This window comes from Mizuhopecten yessoensis, unplaced genomic scaffold (genome assembly GCF_002113885.1).
Source record: "Mizuhopecten yessoensis strain PY_sf001 unplaced genomic scaffold, ASM211388v2 scaffold716333, whole genome shotgun sequence".
Classification (NCBI taxonomy): Eukaryota; Metazoa; Mollusca; class Bivalvia; order Pectinida; family Pectinidae; genus Mizuhopecten; species Mizuhopecten yessoensis.
Window position 1 is genome coordinate 313,670 of NW_018480064.1, and position 21,343 is coordinate 335,012.

Sequence of the window (21,343 nt, forward strand, 5' to 3'; positions counted from 1 at the left end):
GGGAATACCTATGACTGTGTGAGTGGTATCAGGGTTATTGTTATAGGGAATACCTATGACTGTGTCACTGGTATCAGGGCTATTGTTATAGGGAATACCTATGACTGTGTCAGTTGTATCAAGGTTATTGTCATAGGGAATACCTATGACTGTGTGAGTGGTATCAGGGTTATTGTTATTAGAAATACCTATGACTGTGTCAGTAGTATCAGGGTCATTGTTATTGGGAATACCTATGACTGTGTCAGTGGTATCAGGATTATTGTTATTGGCAATACCTATGACTGTATCAGTGGTATCAAGGTTATTGTCATTGGGAATACCTATGACTGTGTCAGTGGTATCAGGGTTATTGTTATTGGGAATACATATGACTGTGTGAGTGTTATCAGGATTATTGTTATTGGGAATATGTATGACTGTGTGAGTGGTATCAGGATTATTGTTATTGGCGATACCTATGAGTGTGTCAGTGGTATCAAGGTTATTGTTATTGGAAATACCCATGACTGTCATTAGTATCAGGGTTATTTATTTAATAGGGAATACCTATGACTGTTCGAGTGGTATCAGGATTATTGTTATTGGCAATACCTATGACTGTTTCAGTGGTATCAGGGCTATTGTTATTGGGAATACCCATGACTGTGTCAGTGGTATCAGGGTTATTGTTATTGGGAATACATATGACTGTGTGAGTGTTATCAGGATTATTGTTATTGGGAACATGTATGATTGTGTGAGTGGTATCAGGATTATTGTTATTGGGAATACCTATGACTGTGACTGGTATCAGGGTTATTGTTATAGGGAATACCTATGACTGTGACTGGTATCAGGGTTATTGTTATAGGGAATACCTATGACTGTATGAGTGGTATCAGGGCTATTGTTATAGGGAATACCTATGACTGTGTCAGTGGTATCAGGGTAATTGTTATTGGGAATACCCATGACTGTTTGAGTGGTATCAGGGTTATTGTTATAGGGAATAACTATGACTGTGTGAGTGGTATCAGGGTTATTGTTATTGGAAATACCTATGACTGTGTGAGTGGTATCAGGGTTATTGTTATTGGGAATACCCATGACTCTGTCAATGGTATCAGGGTTATTGTTATTGGGAATACCCATGACTGTGTGAATGGTATCAGGGTTATTGTTATTGGAAATACCTATGACTCTGTGAGTGGTATCAGGGTTATTGTTATAGGGAATACCTATGACTGTGTGAGTGGTATCAGGATTATTGTTATTGGCGATACCAATGAGTGTGTCAGTGGTATCAGGGTTATTGTTATTGGGAATACCTATGAGTGTGTGAGTGGTATTAGGGTTATTGTTATAGGGAATACCTATGACTGTGTCAGTGGTATCAGGGTTGTCATTGGGAATACCCATGACTGTGTGAGTTGTATCAGGGTTATTGTTATAGGGAATACCTATGACTGTGTGAGTTGTATCAGGGTTATTGTTATTGGGAATACCCATGACTGTTTCAGTGGTGTCCGGGTTATTGTTATTGGGAATACCCATGACTGTTTGAGTGGTATCAGGGTTATTGTTATAGGTAATACCTATGACTGTGTGAGTGGTATCAGGGTTATTGTCATAGGGAATACCTATGACTGTGTGAGTGGTATCATGGTTGTCATTGGGAATACCCATGACTGTGTGAGTTGTATCAGGGTTATTGTTATAGGGAATACCTATGACTGTGTCAGTGGTATCAGGGTTGTCATTGGGAATACCCATGACTGTGTGAGTTGTATCAGGGTTATTGTTATTGGGAATACCCATGACTGTTTGTGTGGAATCAGGGTTATTGTTATAGGGAATAACTATGACTTTGTGAGTGGTATCAGGTTTATTGTTATTGGAAATAACTATGACTGTGTGAGTGGTATCAGGTTTATTGTTATTGGAAATAACTATGACTGTGTGAGTGGTATCAGGGTTATTGTTATAGGGAATACCTATGACTGTGTCAGTGGTATCAGGGTTATTGTTATTGGGAATACCCATGACTGTTTGTGTGGTATCAGGGTTATTGTTATAGGGAATAACTATGACTGTGTGAGTGGTATCAGGTTTATTGTTATTGGAAATAACTATGACTGTGTGAGTGGTATCAGGGTTATTGTTATAGGGAATGCCTATGACTGTGGGAGTGGTTTCAGGGTTATTGTTAAGGGGACTTCTCATGTCTGTTTGTGTGGTATCAGGGTTATTGTCATAGGGAATACCTATGACTGTGTCAATGGTATCAGGGTTATTGTTACAGGGAATATCCATGACTGTGTCAATGGTATCAGTGTTATTGTTATTTGAAATACCTATGACTGTGTGAGTGGTATCAGGATTATTGTTATTGGGAATATGTATTACTGTGTGTGTGGTATCAGGGCTTTTGTTATTGGATATACCTATGACTGTGTCAGTGATATCAGGGCTATTGTTATTGGGAATACCCATGACTGTCAGTGGTATCAGGGCTATTGTTATTGGATATAACTATGACTGTGTCAGTGGTATCAGGGTTATTGTCATTGGGAATACCCATGACTGTCAGTGGTATCAGGGTTTCACTGTACCATCAGGACAGGCTATAGGTTGCTACCTGTTGTACGTGACAAGTTAATTGTGGTGTATCTTTGGTTCAGGATAGACAAGTTTCACTGTACCATCAGGACAGGCTATAGATTGCTACCTGTTGTACATGACATGTAGATCGTGCTCCGTTAGATACATGTAACAGGTACCAGGTGGCAGCACTAGTGATGTCCAGACACATGATATGCACTCCATATGATTAGGTCCTGACAATGTTTGTGTAATGCTACTGTCGATGATGTCATTCAATATCAATTTGTCACAAAACGATAATGGATTAATGGCCGATTTTTTTCGCGTAAATTTGCATATAGACGAAGGACAAACAGACATTGTTCCACCGTTGTATAGCGACGTTTTCTTTTGTTTAATCATGTGTTGCAAGGGTTAGATATAACAGGCCGATTTTCTAATGATCACACAGGATTTCAAAGACGCACTTCACCAGAGCATCAGTCCCACTACACATGTGGTTTAACACATGGTCTGCTGCTGATGTTGATTTCAAACGAAGCAGCCCAGCATGTCATACATAAACACATCATTTTCATGCGGGCGCTCACATACTAGAACGTGGTTGGCATTTTACAATATTAATGGATTAAGAGTTTCCTTGAAAGGACATCAAACAAAAATCAATTGTATGTTTCAAATTACAATGTTGCAGCTCATCAAAATTTGTTGAGCAATTGTTCGCCTTTTGTAATTGAATATTACCGGATGTCGTTAGTCATGATGGATTACTTGGGTTCCAGATGCGTCTGTTACCACTGCGCAAGTGTGAACAACAGTTATATCATACAAACCTTTACACTTTGTGATGTATCAGTAGGTAAGATTTAATACTGCTGCTGTAATAGATCTAAATTAAACCTGTAATAAAATAATAGCTGGTATCAAATACACATGGAGCTAAGTCACTCTATATTCCGGTTTTTTTCCTCAAAAATATGTATACTCATTTAAATAACATACACAATAAAATTTCTGTGTAATTAGAAAAGTCCATATTTGGAAACGTAAATTAATGAACCTCTGTAAGAATTAAACAGAGGTGTTTCAAAGTTCATGCAGCTGTGAACACGAGTCAGTTACATACATGTTTACACTAGTAGACTCTCCTGGACATCTTCAGGATATTTGCAAAATAATAACAAGTTCTTGAGTGAAATTTCAGTTGTACTCAAGTATGTAGAATGGGAATTAGACTGATACAATGATATTGAAATCGAATTAACAATGTCATTAATGCAAAATCTATACAGGTAGTTCAACCGATATAGATGATCAGTGGTAACTGGTTTATGCAGGTCTTTTCCACCTCTTGTTCAGTATAAAAGTACATTGATTCCGAAAGGATATTAACATTCTGACACCCGTACAGTTTATTACCCGTCATGCGTCACTGGTAAGTGTTTCATTGAAGTTATTCACATTATCTTGTATTGGTTGTTGTGTAGAAGTATACAGCGTAGAGCACTAATTTCATGGGCTGATAAAATCAAACGACCGGGGTGGAGAGAGAAAAACATCATGTGTTCAATAAGTGATAATGTTACATCATAAAATTGACACTTGTAATGAATGGGGTGAACTTCAGCTGTAGATCTGAAGTGAAATTTGGTGAATAATTAAGGCTTTGAGTTTATTGCCCACCTGTGAAAGAGGTTATGTCTCAGATTCAACAGTCGCTTTAGCACATCGGGGAACGACGGCTCATGAATAATTCCGATAAATATTCATTCCTGTATTTAGTAATGGTGGTTCATCAGGATTTCTATACGGTCGGTTTCAATTGTGGCTGGACACTGTGCATGTTAGATGTATTTAGACGATTGTTTTAGTTTTATGTCACGATAGAATTACTCTACAACTGATGTTTTTTTTCTTTCTCTGTAGAAAAGTCTCTGTCAGCTATATTTGCATAAAAAGAATTCACGAATTGTGAACATCATCTGTTATTTTTTTGCTGAAGTCAGTCAATCCATATTACAACATCAAACAGCATAAATCATGATATGGCCGTATATTTTATGTGTTGATTGGCAAAACATTCATTTACATTTCAGCTCACGTAAAATTAATTTATGTTTTATGGTCAAAGGAAAAAATTTGAACTGCAGCAAAATTTTCAAAACATACACAAACATATCAATGTGTCGATATACTTGTACTGTTAGGTTGAATCTGTCATTGGAAATAACACTCTTAAGGGAATAACTGTACTGTTACAGTTAAACTAACACTCTAAGGAATAACTGTACTGTTACAGTTAAACTTACACTTAGGGAATAACTGTACTGGTACAGTTAAACTAACACTCTAGGGAATAACTGTACTGCAACAGTTAAACTAACACTTAGGGAATAACTGCACTGTTACAGTTAAACTAACACTCTAGGGAATAACTGTACTGTGACAGTTAAACTAACACTTAGGGAATAACTGTACTGTTACCGTTAAACTAACACTCTAGGGAATAACTGTACTGCAACAGTTAAACTAACACTTAGGGAATAACTGCACTGTTACAGTTAAACTAACACTCTAGGGAATAACTGTACTGTAACAGGTAAACTAACACTTAGGGAATAACTGTACTGTTACAGTTAAGCTAACACTTAGGGAATAACTGTACTGTTACAGTTAAGCTAACACTTAGGGAATAACTGTACTGTTAAAGTTAAACTAACACTGTAGGGAATAACTGTACTGTTATAGTTAAACTAACACTCTAGGGACTAACTGTACTGTTACAGTTAAACTAACACTTAGGGAATAACTGTTCTGTTACAGTTAAACTAATACTCTAGGGAATAACTGTACTGTAACAGTTAAACTAACTCTTAGGGAATAACTGTACTGTTACAGTTAAACTAATACTGTAGGGAATAACTGTACTGTTACAGTTAAGCTAACACTTAGGGAATAACTGTACTGTTACAGTTAAGCTAACACTTAGGGAATAACTGTACTGTTAAAGTTAAACTAACACTGTAGGGAATAACTGTACTGTTATAGTTAAACTAACACTCAAGGGAATAACTGTACTGTAACAGTTAAACTAACACTGTAGGGAATAACTGTACTGTTATAGTTAAACTAACACTCAAGGGAATAACTGTACTGTAACAGTTAAACTAACACTGTAGGGAATAACTGTTCTGTTACAGTTAAACTAACACTCTAGGGAATAACTGTAGTGTAACAGTTAAACTAACACTTAGGGAATAACTGTTCTGTTACAGTTAAACTAACACTCTAGGGAATAACTGTAGTGTAACAGTTAAACTAACACTTAGGGAATAACTGTTCTGTTACAGTTAAACTAATACTCTAGGGAATAACTGTACTGTAACAGTTAAACTAACTCTTAGGGAATAACTGTACTGTTACAGTTAAACTAATACTGTAGGGAATAACTGTACTGTTACAGTTAAGCTAACACTTAGGGAATAACTGTACTGTTACAGTTAAGCTAACACTTAGGGAATAACTGTACTGTTACAGTTAAACTAACACTCTAGGGAATAACTGTACTGTTACAGTTAAACAAACACTCTAGGGAATAACTGTACTGTTACAGTTAAACTAATACTGTAGGGAATAACTGTACTGTTACAGTTAAACTAATACTTAGGGAATAACTCTACTGTTACAGTTAAACTAACACTGTAGGGAATAACTGTTCTGTTACAGTTAAACTAATACTGTAGGGAATAACTGTACTGTTACAGTTAAACTAATACTTAGGGAATAACTGTACTGTTACAGTTAAACTAACAATGTAGGGAATAACTGTACTGTTACAGTTAAACTAACACTTAGGGAATAACTGTGGTGGTACAGTTAAACTTACACTCTAGGGAATAACTGAACTGTTACAGTTAAACTAGCACTGTAAGGAATTACTGTACTGTTATAGTTAAACTAACACTCTAGGGTATAACTGTACTGTTACAGTTTAACTAACACTTAGGGAATAACTGTTCTGTTATAGTTAAACTAACACTCTAGGGAATAACTGTACTGTTACAGTTAAACTAGCACTGTAAGGAATAACTGTACTGTTATAGTTAAACTTACACTTAGGGAATAACTGTAATGTTACAGTTAAACTTACACTCTAGGGAATAACTGTAATGTTACAGTTAAACTTACACTCTAAGAAATAACTACTGGTTCACATAAACTAACACTTTCGGGATTAACTATACTACAGTGAGACTTAGAAATAACTGAACTGTTCCTACTAAACTGTTTTGCTGTTGGATGGGATATAATGTGTCTACTGTGGCAACAGGTTGAAAGATCTTTTCAATTTACAGAAATATTTCTAGCACACCATCTGGTGTCCATACATCGTCAACTGTTCCTTTCAAAAGACTACTAGCAGAGAATAGCTAAAGGGATTTTAACTTAATATGGCATTGAGCATCCCTGGTCAACAGAATTCTATGTTGAATATATGAAGGTTGTGGTACCCAAGGAGACTTAAAATGGACCTTAAAAGGGGAAGAGTGGTGAAGACAACTAGTAATTCTTAAATATGTGCGGCAGGATTTTGACCAAATTTAGAAAGGAGCATAACTGGGCCAAATAAATTTGGTGTTATATATTAACATTTCCGATGCACAAGCTATAAAAATACTAATATAAAAGTTCCTTACATTCAAAATGTTGTTTAGGAAGCATAAAAGAAATAACTAGGACTTGTAAATATTTTAGAATTAGAAAGTGTTCAGTTCTTTCTGTCATATTATTAAATTAATTGGGGACAAATTATGGCATGTCAAATTCAAACTTTGGCAGACATTTTGGAATGGTTTCCAATTGAGGCTTGTTGCCTTATGGAATTGGTAACCATCAGATACGAAGTTGTCATTGTATACAAGGTAACTTTCCTGATTTCTGACATTTGGTATAGAGGTGTTTTTTCACTGCAGCTTTAAATACAGGGAATTTTCCCCATCCCTTTGATGTCATCAGACAGACCATTTAAATCATAGATTCCAGTACAATAAAATGTTGAATTTTCAAAACCTATACAATTTGAAATACAAAAATTGATTTAGCATGATCTTGTATAATAATATTGATGTACATTTGATACATGTAGGAACTTATTACTTTTCTCACAAATATGCTTGTTCCACCATTTGATAAAATAGATTGTCACAAATGTCTTGAACCTAAGCAAACCATCCAGAAATATAAAACAGAATTCTTTACGGAAAAACCTTCCAGCTTTCCAGGCAAACATTATTCATGTTTGATATTAACATGCTCCTTGGTTTCATTGAGTGGAAAACATGCAAATTAGGTTCCGGAAATTAGGTCCACACATGTGAATGCTGCAATATCTTGTTTTAGCCACAATTAATCAGTCTAATTTGCATATTTTTCACTCTATAAATGGAGTGAATGCGTGTGTATACTGAGCGTATTATATGTGCCTCGGCCTACAGACTGATTTCCAGAGAATCTCACATAACTGTAAAACGTGCTTGAATGAGGGGGGAATTTTTGTTGTTGTCTTGATAGTAAGATATAAGGATTGAAGTGCTTCGTTTATGATGGTATGCAACACATTTCCTATAAAACCTATATACATGATGTGTTACTACTCCTATAAAACCTATCTACACGATGTGTCACTATTCCTCTAAAACCTATCTACACGACGTGTCACTATTCCTCTAAAACCTATCTACACGATGTGTTACTACTCCTATAAAACCTATCACTCCTATAAAACCTATCTACACGATGTGCCACTATTCCTCTAAAACCTATCTACACGATGTGTCACTATTCCTCTAAATCCTATCTACACGATGTGTTACTACTCCTATACAACCTATATACATGATGTGTTACTACTCCTCTAAATCCTATATACATGATGTGTTACTACTCCTATGAAACCTATCTACACGATGTGCTACTATTCCTCTAAAACCTATATACATGATGTGCTACTACTCCTATAAAACCTATCTACACGATGTGTTACTACTCCTATAAAACCTACACACATGATGTGTTACTACTCCTATAAAACCTGTCTACATGATGTGTTACTACTCCTATAAACCCTATCTACATGATGTATTACTATTCCTCTAAAACCTATCTACATGATGTGTTACTACTCCTATAAACCCTATATACATGATGTGTTACTACTCCTATGAAACCTATCTACACGATGTGCTACTATTCCTCTAAAACCTATCTACACAATGTGTTACTATTCCTCTAAAAACTATCTACATGATGTGTTACTACTCCTATAAAACATATATACATGATGTGTTACTACTCCTATAAAAACTATCTACATGATGTGTTACTACTCCTATAAACCCTATATACATGATGTGTTACTACTCCTAAAACCTATCTACACGATGTGTTACTACTCCTATAAAACCTACACACATGATGTGTTACTACTCCTATAAAACCTGTCTACATGATGTGTTACTACTCCTATAAAACCTGTCTACATGATGTGTTACTACTCCTATAAAACCTACATACATGATGTGTTACTACTCCTATAAAAACTATCTACATGATGTGTTACTACTCCTATAAAACATATATACATGATGTGTTACTACTCCTATACAACCTATATACATGATGTGTTACTACTCCTAAAACCTATCTACACGATGTGTTACTACTCCTATAAAACCTACACACATGATGTGTTACTACTCCTATAAAACCCATATACATGATGTGTTACTACTCCTATAAAGCCTATATACATGATGTGTTACTACTCCTAAAACCTATCTACACGATGTGTTACTACTCCTATACAACCTATATACATGATGTGTTACTACTCCCATAAAACCTATATACATGATGTGTTACTACTCTTATAAAACCTATATACATGATGTGTTACTGCTCCTCTAAAGCCTATATACATGATGTGTTACTACTCCTATACAACCTATATACATGATGTGTTACTACTCCTATAGAACCTATATACATGATGTGTTACTACTCCCATAAAACCTATATACATGATGTGTTACTATTCCTCCAAAACCTATCTACACAATGTGTTACTATTCCTCTAAAAACTATCTACATGATGTGTTACTACTCCTATAAAAACTATCTACATGATGTGTTACTACTCCTATAAAACCTGTCTACATGATGTGTTACTACTCCTATAAACCCTATCTACACGATGTGCTACTATTCCTCTAAAGCCTATCTACATGATGTGTTACTACTCCTATAAACCCTATATACATGATGTGTTACTACTCCTATGAAACCTATCTACACGATGTGCTACTATTCCTCTAAAACCTATATACATGATGTGCTACTACTCCTATAAAACCTATCTACACGATGTTTCACTATTCCTCTAAAACCTATATACATGATGTGTTACTACCCCTATAAAACCTATATACATGATGTGTTATTACTCCTATAAAACCTATCTACACGATGTTCTACTATTCCTCTAAAACCTATCTACATGATGTGTTACTATTCCTCTAAAACCTATCTTCAGAAATAAGTAAATCTTTAAAAATCTTCTTCTTCTTAACAAATAGAAGGATTTTGACCAAATTTGTTCTAGAGCATGATGTGTTACTACTCCTATAAAACCTGTCTACATGATGTGTTACTACTCCTATAAAAACTATCTACATGATGTGTTACTACTCCTATAAAAACTATCTACATGATGTGTTACTACTCCTATAAAACCCATATACATGATGTGTTACTACTCCTATAAAGCCTATATACATGATGTGTTACTACTCCTATGAAACCTATCTACACGATGTGCTACTATTCCTCTAAAACCTATCTACATGATGTGTTACTATTCCTCTAAAACCTATCTACATGATGTGTTACTACTCCTATAAAACCTATCTACATGATGTATTACTATTCCTCTAAAACCTATCTACATGATGTGTTACTATTCCTCTAAAACCTATCTTCAGAAATAAGTAAATCTTTAAAAATCTTCTTCTTCTTAACCAATAGAAGGATTTTGACCAAATTTGTTCTAGAGCATCTTTGGACAAAGGAGCCTCAAGTTTGTTTAAATGGAGGGTGTGGCTCCTCTGGGGGCGTAGGGACGGGGCCCAATAGGAGAAATAGAGGAATTTTTTTCTCCTACTATACAAGTGAAGGGATTTAAACCAATTGCAGTCTGAAGCATGCTTAGGGACAAAAGAATCAATTTTGTATAAACTGAGGTGTGTGTACCCCCTTCTTTGGGACAGATGGGTGGGGCCCATTAGAGGAAATAGAGGAAAACATTAAAGATCCTTCTCTCCTTCTGTACCATTAAAGGGATTTTAACCAAACTTGTTCTGGAGAATTTTTCGGCAAAGGGAATTGAATATTTTTAAATGGAAGATGTCCCCCCCCCCCCCAAATGTGGTCTGAAGCATGCTTAGGGGGAAAAAACTCAATTTGTTTAATTTGTATAAAAAAGTGCATGTGAGGCACAATAGGGGAAATAGAGGAAAATTGGGACATAACATGGAAACTCATTTTCTTGGTGTCTTTCCCACCAAAACAGATTTATATGTAGTTCTTCTTGCAACCATGTTTCATGTACTCCTTTGATAAGCCTGTATGGTACTCAGCAGGTTTTAAATTGAAAAATAAAATACCAGGTGAGCTATTAAGGCCCCTGGGCCTCTTGTTTTAATTGTGATGTGATGATTGCAGCACCTGTTAGAAATAAAACATCATGCTACACTAGTTACAAACCTTGGCATGGGCATTTATCCTGCATTACACAAGACTCACGTGTTAAAATTAATTAAATGTCAATACTTCTGAACTAATTGTGATATAATCTCTCTATCTATTTCACATTTTTTATGTTATTTATTTTAGGTACATAATGGGGGAAGAAGGTTACTGCTTGACTTCACTGCAGACAGCACTGGCTTACCTCACCTCCCTAGGCATGGTGGACCAGTCCTAGGACCTTCATTACCTCCCTTATCATGGTGGACCAGTCCTAGGTCCTACTTTACCTCCTTAGGCATGGTGGACAAGTTGTAGGACCTACCTCACCTCCCTCAGCATAGTGGACCAGTCTTAGGACGACCAGTCATAGGACCTACCTTACCTCCCTAGGCATGGTGGACCAGTCTTTGGACCTACTTAACCTCCCTAGGCATGGTGGACCAGTCTTTGGACCGACTTTACCTCCCTAGGCATGGTGGACCAGTCTTTGGACCGACTTTACCTCCCTAGGCATGGTGGACCAGTCATAGGACCTACCTTACCTCCCTAGGCATGGTGGACCAGTCTTTGGACCGACTTTACCTCCCTAGGCATGGTGGACCAGTCTTTGGACCGACTTTACCTCCTTAGGCATGGTGGACCAGTCTTAGGACCGACTTTACCTCCTTAGGCATGGTGGACTAGTCTTTGGACCGACTTTACCTCCCTAGGCATGGTGGACTAGTCTTAGGACCTACCTCACCCCCCTAGGCATGATGGACTAGTCTTTGGACCTACCCACCTCCCTAGGCATGGTGGACAAGTTGTAGGACCTACCCCACCTCCCTAGGCATGGTGGACCAGTCATAGGACGACCAGTCATAGGACCTACCTTACCTCCCTAGGCTTGGTGGACCAGTCATAGGACCTACTTCACTTTCCTGGTAATGATGGACCAGTCAGATTATCTACTTTACCTCCCTAGGCTCGATGGACCAGTCAAAGTACTTACCAGTTATATGACCCATTTTGCCTCCCTAGGCATAGTGGACCAGTCGTACATCCTACATCACCCACCTGGTCATAGTGGACCAGTCGTACATCCTAAATCACCCACCTGGTCATAGTGGAACAGTCGTAGGACCTATCTTACCTCTCTTGGCATGGTGAACAAGTCATTTGATCTACCACATATCCCATGGCATGGTGGAACGGTTGTACATGCTACTTCACCTTCCTGGTATTGGCGGGTCCAGTTCAGTGAGTTGTAGGACCTACTTTACCTCACTAGCAATGGTGTACCAGTCCTCGGACCTACTTCACCTCCCTAGACAAAGTGGACTAATCATGACATGCTCTTATAGAGGAATTAGTGTGCTGTTTCTGGGGTCTTCCTCACCTTTCCAGGTATTGTAGATAAGTGGCTTCCTCTCACTGTGTGGAGTAATGGAAGAGTCCTCTGGTACTTCCTGTTATTCTATATAATGGACCATTCCTAGTGCCTGTATTACCTTTTATAGCAAAATGAACCAGTCAAAGAGCCTGTATCATTTTTGTGTCCATAGACATGTTCTTGCGTCTACACCCACTTTCTGTACATCATGTATCAGACTCAGGTCTCTTTGAACTGAACATGTTCCTAGACCTGCCTCACCTTTCTGTTTACAATTAGATTCAATTCTCTGTGATGTTGAACCATTATTTTACCTGTATCATATTTCTGTTCATCATGGATCAGACCCAGGTCTTTCTGAAAAATCAACCTATCCCAACAAACATGACTCTTCTCAGCATAGGTCACCAATCCTGGGGTATTGTTTTGTTGTGCTATTGAAAATGTTCCATTAGTACTACAGGTTTCTGAAGGTAACTCGTTCCAGGACATGTCACAGCACAGTGACAGTTCCATTGTTAACTATAGACCTGTCGATCTGATGCTTAGTTCTGTGGACTGGTATATTTTAAGAAAAAATGAATTAGGAAGAGTCAAGGTTGCAATCAGAGGACAAAGGGTAAAACCAATCATTTTGGTTAAGCCGCAGTTCATCTACCTGTTTTTCCAGCCGAAAATTAGTTAAGTTTGTTAATGGGCAGGATGTGCAAGACCAATTGTTTCTTACCAACCTGAAAATGTCAAAGAAAATGTCACATAGTTATTTTTTGTTGAAAAGAGTAGTCCCTGTCACATGACCAGTTGTATCAGTATCAGTAGTGATCAAGGTTGTGGAAAAATGAGTGATGTGTGTGATTATTTGGTTGGTCGACAAATATATATATATAAATGCTTATAAAATATGCCTTTTACCGTCAGAGTTTTTCCGGCTGGCAAGTAAAAACATGGCGGTAAAAAATATTGAGTAGATGATTAGTCAGTCCTGTGCTATTGTATATTGTCAAACAGAAGAACTTCGTATTTGTTTGACAGAATGTCAGAGTTAACGAGGATTAAATATGGTATTTACCGACCATCAGAGTAAACGAGGCCCACCCTATTAATGTTTGTATCAATTTGTACCAACATACGTCATTATATACAATCATTAGGGGATGTGATGGTTGACATAGGAAGTTTCAGGTGTCAAAGGTTTGAAAATTGACACTCATTATATCTGTGTGTTATCATAACTAGCAATACAATTCAGCTTAACAATGACAAAAATGTACCATATTGTTTCCAGAAGTATCATAAAATCTTCCTGGTTTTCCTGAAGAAAAATCTATAAGTCGGAGGAGAAACAAAGACACTGTAAACAAGATTGTGACTGTTGGTAACGACATTCTGTATAATTTGAAACTCTCGCTATGTATCTACTAGTATATTCGAAGCTTCCATTAACTCAATGACACCATATATCGGTACAAAGAATATGTTTAAATGTAAATGTAACAATTTCGGGTAGAAATCCTGGCGGAGCTGCAAATGTTTATGCAGGCCTTGCAAGGCTTCGTCAAGGCTCACCTGAAAGCAGCATCAGATTACTAGGTCCGACCTTATTTAATAAACGAACAACTGTGGTCCGACCAGTTCAACTGTTTAAACAAAACGGCCCCGGTAACCCATAAGACAGGGCTATATGATAACACTCATCCCAGCACTATTAGCCTCTACACCAACATTAGGAAGTCCATCCCGCGGTCTTCTTGTCCCGGGCAGTAACTTCTTATGGGTGAATGTATCATGATAAGACATTGTGTATCACTCAAAGTCAAGGTTACAGCAAAGGGTCAAATAATATTTTAATTCTTGTTCAGGCTATAACTTCTAAATTGCTGAATATTTTATAATGCTTTATTGGTGAAAGTATAACGATAGGCTGTGCTGTACAGCACTCAAATTCAATGTCACGCAAAAGGGTCAAAGGTCAAATAATATTGAAATACTTATCCAGGCAATAATATCGGAGTGTCTGGAAGTCAATTTGCAGACACTTCATAGATGGATGTTTCATGACAGTGTGTCACATAGCACTCTTAACCTCTACACCAAAGTGAAGGTCTTACCAATAATAACCGATGTTAATAATATAATTATCTGGACCAGACACTCGGAACCATAAAACATGATTTAACACTAGGTGTGAGAATGTCCGTCATGATAAGATAGAGCGACTTGTACTACACTTATAACTGAAGAGATTAAATAATTAATATAATCCTTGTTTGGACTAACAGAATATTACTTGATGAGACTTTAAAGATACCCTGTGAAGTGTGACTAGGCCGTATCATAGCTGGGAATGTGTATTGCTTGGTATTACTTCAGTGTGTTTGTGTCTACATAGTCAAATTTGATGTATCAACATATATGACACCTGAGAAATAATTCAGCACCAGATCAAAGAAAGGAAACTTAATCATCTATACATTATTTAACCTCAATCAAAGTAGGAGGCTGGATGATATATGGTATAATCTCTAGTCTGATGCAGACCTATTATCTGTATCGTAATTGTTATTGCCTGCTTGCTTGCTACGCGTGGGAGCACAAAATCAACATAATATGACCAACATTCTGGCCACATAGTGTTGCTGTTTAAGTAGTTTTTAAAAACGCATAAAGATCTGAGAGATTCAGGAACAGAGCTACTCATTAATTAGTGTTAATTTTATGAGTGACTTTGTGACTAAATCAAAGAGGTAGGATTAATGGATCTATATATAATTAATAGCCTCAATACCGTGATGGTTGTGAGCGGGACGAGGCTTGTGTAGTGTGCCGCATGATCGGGTGTTGATGTACCCTTTGCATGCTCTATACATCCTCGGGGCAAAACGTAACATTAAAGGATTTTGCGTTTTATGCTCGCTAGATTCTTGCAAACATGAAATGCCTGCCTTTTGAATAGCAACCTTGATCTTGTTTTAGAGTCTACATGGCCGAGATCAATGGTGAGAATAAAGGCTGGAAAATCTTATTAATGGGATTAAGAGTAAATAGGTTAACTTCAGAGTAGGGCTTGTCTGAACGTTTGTATATTACATCTTTGATTATTCTATTCAAGAGAATGATGTCGGGTATTGAATTCTTATGTAAGGAATTATTGAATATCAACTATTTGTTTCCTGTCAATATTTCTGTTGTGTAAACATTTCTGTTGAATGACTGATGACCAATTGTTACTGAAATTTTTGTTAAATAGTTTTGTTTGTTCGATACATGTTTTGTGTATTCACTTCATTGAATACAGGAATCATCAGTAGGCAATGCATTTCTTTTGAGTATTTCTGTTTGAATACTGACAAACATGAATGCTATTTGTTGAATATAGATGTCAGTAGGTACTGCTTTACTACCAAATATTTCTGTGACACGACTATGTTGGTATGTATAGTATCGGAGATAATATATCGTTATAAACAACATTATGACATGGAAATAAACGCTTTGCAATATGACGTGTTTAAATCAACAAACTGTTTAAAAATGGTGTTTAGCTTGGACATGTTTTGTAAAGGCAGGTTGTACTGTCACTTCCACATGTCAGGTGTTGTAATTAAGAAATCATTCCACACAAGGCATTCCCGTATTTATTGTAAAAATAATATAATAAGCATCCCGGGTGGGGGTGGGGTGTTTATAAAGGATTGGGAGTTTATTAGGTGAGTTATGTTCCAGCAATATTCAGAATTTTTAAGCAGTTCTATTTCAACATTTTTAGCTCACCTGGCCCGGAGGGCCATGTGAGCTTATGCTGTACTGCGGCATCCGTCGTCCGCCGTCCGTCCGTCAACTTTTTCTTTTGAACGACTTCTGAAGAAGAACTGTAGGACCTAGGGTCATGATATTTGGTCAGTAGGTACCTGGGATGGAGTGTTATAAAGTTTCCTTATTGAAATGACCTTGACCTACTTTCAAGGTCACAGCGGTCAAATATGTTAAAAATTTCAAACAACAATATCCTAAGAACTATTTGAACTAGAGTCATGATACTTGGGTATGTTATGTAGACCAGCAGTGCAAATATTTTTCTTAATTACAGTAATGAGGTCAAAGGTCAACTTTAAATGCTAGTCAGGGGTCAAATGTCAACTTTGGTTAAAAGCTTTAACAATCTTCTTCTCAAGTTCCATAAGGCCCAGGGTCATGTTATTTTGCTAGTAGGTACCTGGGATGGAGGGATGGAGTGCTATAAGTTTCCTCATTAAATTGACCTTGACCTATTTTCAAGGTCACAGCGGTTAAATATGTTAAAAATTTCAAACAACAATATCCTAAGAACCATTTGAACTAGAGTTATGATACTTGGGTATTTTATGTAAACCAGCAGTGCAAATATTTTTTCAGTTACAGTTATGAGGTCAAAGGTCAACTTTAAGTGCTGGTTTGGGGTCAAATGTCAACTTTGGTTAAAAGCTTTAACAGTCTTCTTCTCAAGTTCCAAAAGGCCCAGGGTCATGATATTTGGCCAGTAAGTACCTGGGATGTGGTGCTATAAAGTTTCCTCATTAAAAAGACCTAGACCTGCTTTGAAGGTCACAGGGGTCAAATATGTTAAAAATTTCAAACAACAATATCCTAAGAACCATTTGGACTAGTCATGATACTTAGGTTTGTTATGTAGACCAGCCGTGTGAATTGTTTTCTTCATTACAGTAATGAGGTCAAAGGTCAACTTTAAGTGCAAATCGAGATTCAAATGTCAACTTTGGTTAAAAGCTTTAAAATTAAAATTTTAAGTTTCAAACAACAATATCTTCAGAACCGTCAGAATCATTTAAGAGATGTTAAAATGTCTTGTGTTCTAGTTACCAAATGGTCTTAAGTTACTTATATGTCAGTTGCATGTAACAAAAGAAACAGGTGAGCGATACAGGCCCTCTGGGCCTCTTGTTTAGCTCACCTGGTCCGAACAACCATGGTGAGCTTATGCCATACCGCAGCGTCCGTCGTCCGTCTGTCCGTCCGTCAACTTTTCCTTTAAAACGCTACTTGTCATGAACAACTGAGCAGATTTTGACCAAATTTGGTCAAAAGCAACTTTGGGTGAAGGGGAACCAATTTTGTATAAACCTTAGGTGTGGCCCCCCTTGGGGCTGAGGGGCGGGGCCCAATAGAGGAAACATAGCAAATTATTCTTTAAAATTCTTCGTCTGAAGGAATGAAAGGATTTGGTCCATATTTGGTGTGGAGCATCCTTGGGAGAAGGGAAACCAATTTTGTATAAACCGTGGGTCTGCCCCCCCCCAGGGGCTCAATAGGGGAAACATACCAAATTATTCTTTAAAATCCTTCTTCTTCCGTAGGACTAAAAGGAATTGGTCCATATTTAGTGTGGAGCATCCTTGGGTAAAGGGGAACCAATTTTATATAAACAGTGGGTCTGGTCCCCCTGGGGGTTGAGGGGTGGGGCCTAATAGGGGAAATATAGCAAATTCTTTAAAATCCTTCTTCTTCTGTAGGAATGAAAAGATTTGTTTCGTATTTGGTCTAAAGCAACCTTGGGTGAAGGGGAACCAATTTTGTATAAACCTTAGGTGTGGCCCCCCAGGGGCCTGAGGGGCAGGGCCCAATAGGGGAAACATAGCAAATTATTCTTTAAAATCCTTCTTCTTCTGTAGGAATGAAAAGATTTGTTCCATATTTGGTCTAAAGCAACCTTCGGTGAAGGGGAACCAATTTTAGTGTGGCCCCCCTTGGACCTGAGGGGCAGGGCCCAATAGAGGAAATAGCGGTAAAATCTTTAAAATCCTTCTTCGACCATCGGGATTATGGGATTTTATCCTTATTTAGTCTGGAGTATCCTTGGGTCAAGGGGACTCAATTTTGTATGATTGGTGGGTATGACACACACACACACACACACCCTAGGTTGCATATAGGGGTGGGGCTCTGTCCGAAGTTTGTTCTCGCTTTATCTCAAGTACTGGATGGATCTTTGTGAAATTTCATATGTACTTACAGCACCTACTTCATACCAGTTATTTTAAACATATTTAGGTGAGCGATACAGGCCCTCTGAGCCTCTTGTTTTGTATTTGAATGTGCCAAGGTGATGATTGTTTTTGTTATTTGTTAATCGGTGAATTTATGATGTACATGCATAATTTATATAAATATTTATTATATATATGTTCATAAGAAAACATGTAATTTTCAATTATGAAATATATTTTATGAATAGTTTTCTGGTGTGTTGTTCTGTGTATACTCAACAGGTAATGTGAGACAATGTTTATTAGGAGTACAGTAATCTGGGGAAAATAGTTCTTAGGTTGTTAGACTGATAGGATAGTCATAAAAAGTGAAAACATATGTCCGTCATTTTGCACAATATTAAACTCAAGATTTATAAGAAATAAAAACTCAAAATTTACAAGTAATACACAGCTCAAAACAAAACTCCAGAACTTCCACTTCAGCACATCTCCAGGATAACAATTTAAGACGTAACTCCAAAATTAATTACATTACTAGGTACATGTAAGACAAAACTTCAGAGTTACCATAAAGACATAACTCCAGAATTACATACATTACTGGGTAAGTGAAAACTTCAGAGTTACCATTAAGACAGAACTCCAGAATTACATACATTACTGGGTAATTCAAAACTTTAGAGTTACCATTAAAGCAAAACTTCAGAGTTACCATTAAGACTTAAATTCAGAATTACGTACATTACTAGGTAAGACAAATTTCAGAGTTACCATTAAGACTTAAATCCAGAATTACGTACATTACTAGGTAAGACAAATTTCAGAGTTACCATTAAGACTTAAATCCAGAATTACATACATTACTAGGTATGACAAATTTCAGATTTACCATTAAGACTTACCTCCAGAATTAGGTACATTACTGGGTAGGACAAAACTTTGGAGTTACCATTAAGACTTAACTCCAGAATTAGGTACATTACTGGGTAAGACAAAACTTTGGAGTTACCATTAAGACATAACTCCAGAATTAGGAACAGTACTGGGTAAGTCAAAACTTCAGAGTTACCATTAAGATAATAACCAAAGAATTTCCGTTAATACACCACTTCAGAATGCAAAAATCTGTAATTAGAAATGAGATATATCTCCACAATTACCAGTAAAGTAACACAAAACTTCAGAATTACGGTTTGAATAAACCTCCAAAATTACCATTAAAACAAAACACAAAAACTATCATTAAGACAAAACTCCAAATTGTTCACAATTACCATAAATGCAAAAAGTAAAAACTCCAAAATACCTAATTTGGCTATAAGATGATAATTGGCCTGGTCTGTCATTTAAGACTTTCCAGTGACAGAGCTAATAAGTTCAGAATCTAATTTATTTACTCCACTCTCTCACTGTGTATTGTGAGCCGTGTTATTGTGTATATTATGCATTGTATTGATATGTTTGTACTGATGGGCCGTAAGGCCGAAAGTTAATAAATGAATTGAATTGAATTGGATACATGTAGCCATTCCTCGGCTGGTTTTGTGGAATCAATTGTTTGGGAGAAATGTGTCTCAATATGGGTAATATATATTTTAACTTGAAACATTTAAGAAACATGAATGAATTGTCCTATGTCATGCAAGACCAGTTTCATCTTTAGTTTATATAGTATAGGATACAGTGCATGAAAATAAAAAATTACCAAGTGCAGACCAAGAAAATATTATTAACCAAATTCCAATGTAGGTACATGTATATAAATTTTAGCTCATCTGTAAGAAAACAAGGACACTTACCAGGTATGAAGTCACTCTAGCATCAGTGCACCCAGGTTCAAGTTTTGCTACAAGTGTTGATATTCATAGCCTTATGATCATAACTATTTGTACTGGGTTACTGATATTTGACACATTCCAAAACGGTCCAATATTGACTAAATATCAAAAAGATAATCAGCATTTTTTTGCGATTAAATTTTAATCTGTTTTGGACTTAAATATTTTTTGAATTGTAGCTGAGCTAAGCTGTCCTCCAACAGCTCTTGTTCAAGATTTATTTTATACTTCATATGAAGATCCAATGTTTGTCTCAGGATTATTGTGATGCAAGATTGTAACTTGAACCTCTGTGTTAAAATGTAACCTTGACATATTGCAGGCTGAAATAAGGGATTCTATCCGTGTGTATTATGTCTTAAACACTTGTACAGATAAATGTCATACTTAATGTGACGACCTTGTTTTGTTCCTGGTTAATTGTAATGGATAATCACTCTGCAGCATGCGCCTCGTTAAAACCCCATAATACCACCGTAGGTTGTTTGTCTTTGAACTTTCATTAATATCCGGGTGTTGTTTGTGGCAACATTGGTGTAATAATTACAGCATTATCAAGATTCCTATCTCAAAGAGATGCACACCTCCATGAAAACATAATTCTCTTGTACTTTTATAGACGGTTAATTTCACAAAAAGTGTAAATAAATTTCAACAATAGGTTTTTTATCATAAAGAAGATGTCACAAGCCTAAGCATACATAACAACACAGTTAAAAAGTAAACTGCAGGCGTAAAGCCATCTGCTCGGCTAGATC

At 36.7% G+C, this 21,343-nt stretch overlaps 1 protein-coding gene across 1 annotated transcript in view; it reads left to right on the forward strand.

The window, feature by feature from the left end:
- Nucleotides 1-14,301, forward strand: part of LOC110443234 (VPS9 domain-containing protein 1-like) — a 51,850-nt gene extending 37,549 nt beyond the window's left edge. Inside the window, exon 14 of the mRNA XM_021487321.1 lies at nt 11,536-14,301. Within this exon, the coding sequence (XP_021342996.1) occupies nt 11,536-11,626 (91 nt within the window). The 3' untranslated portion in view covers nt 11,627-14,301. The remainder of the gene's footprint in view (nt 1-11,535) is intronic.
- Nucleotides 14,302-21,343: the final 7,042 nt, after the last annotated feature.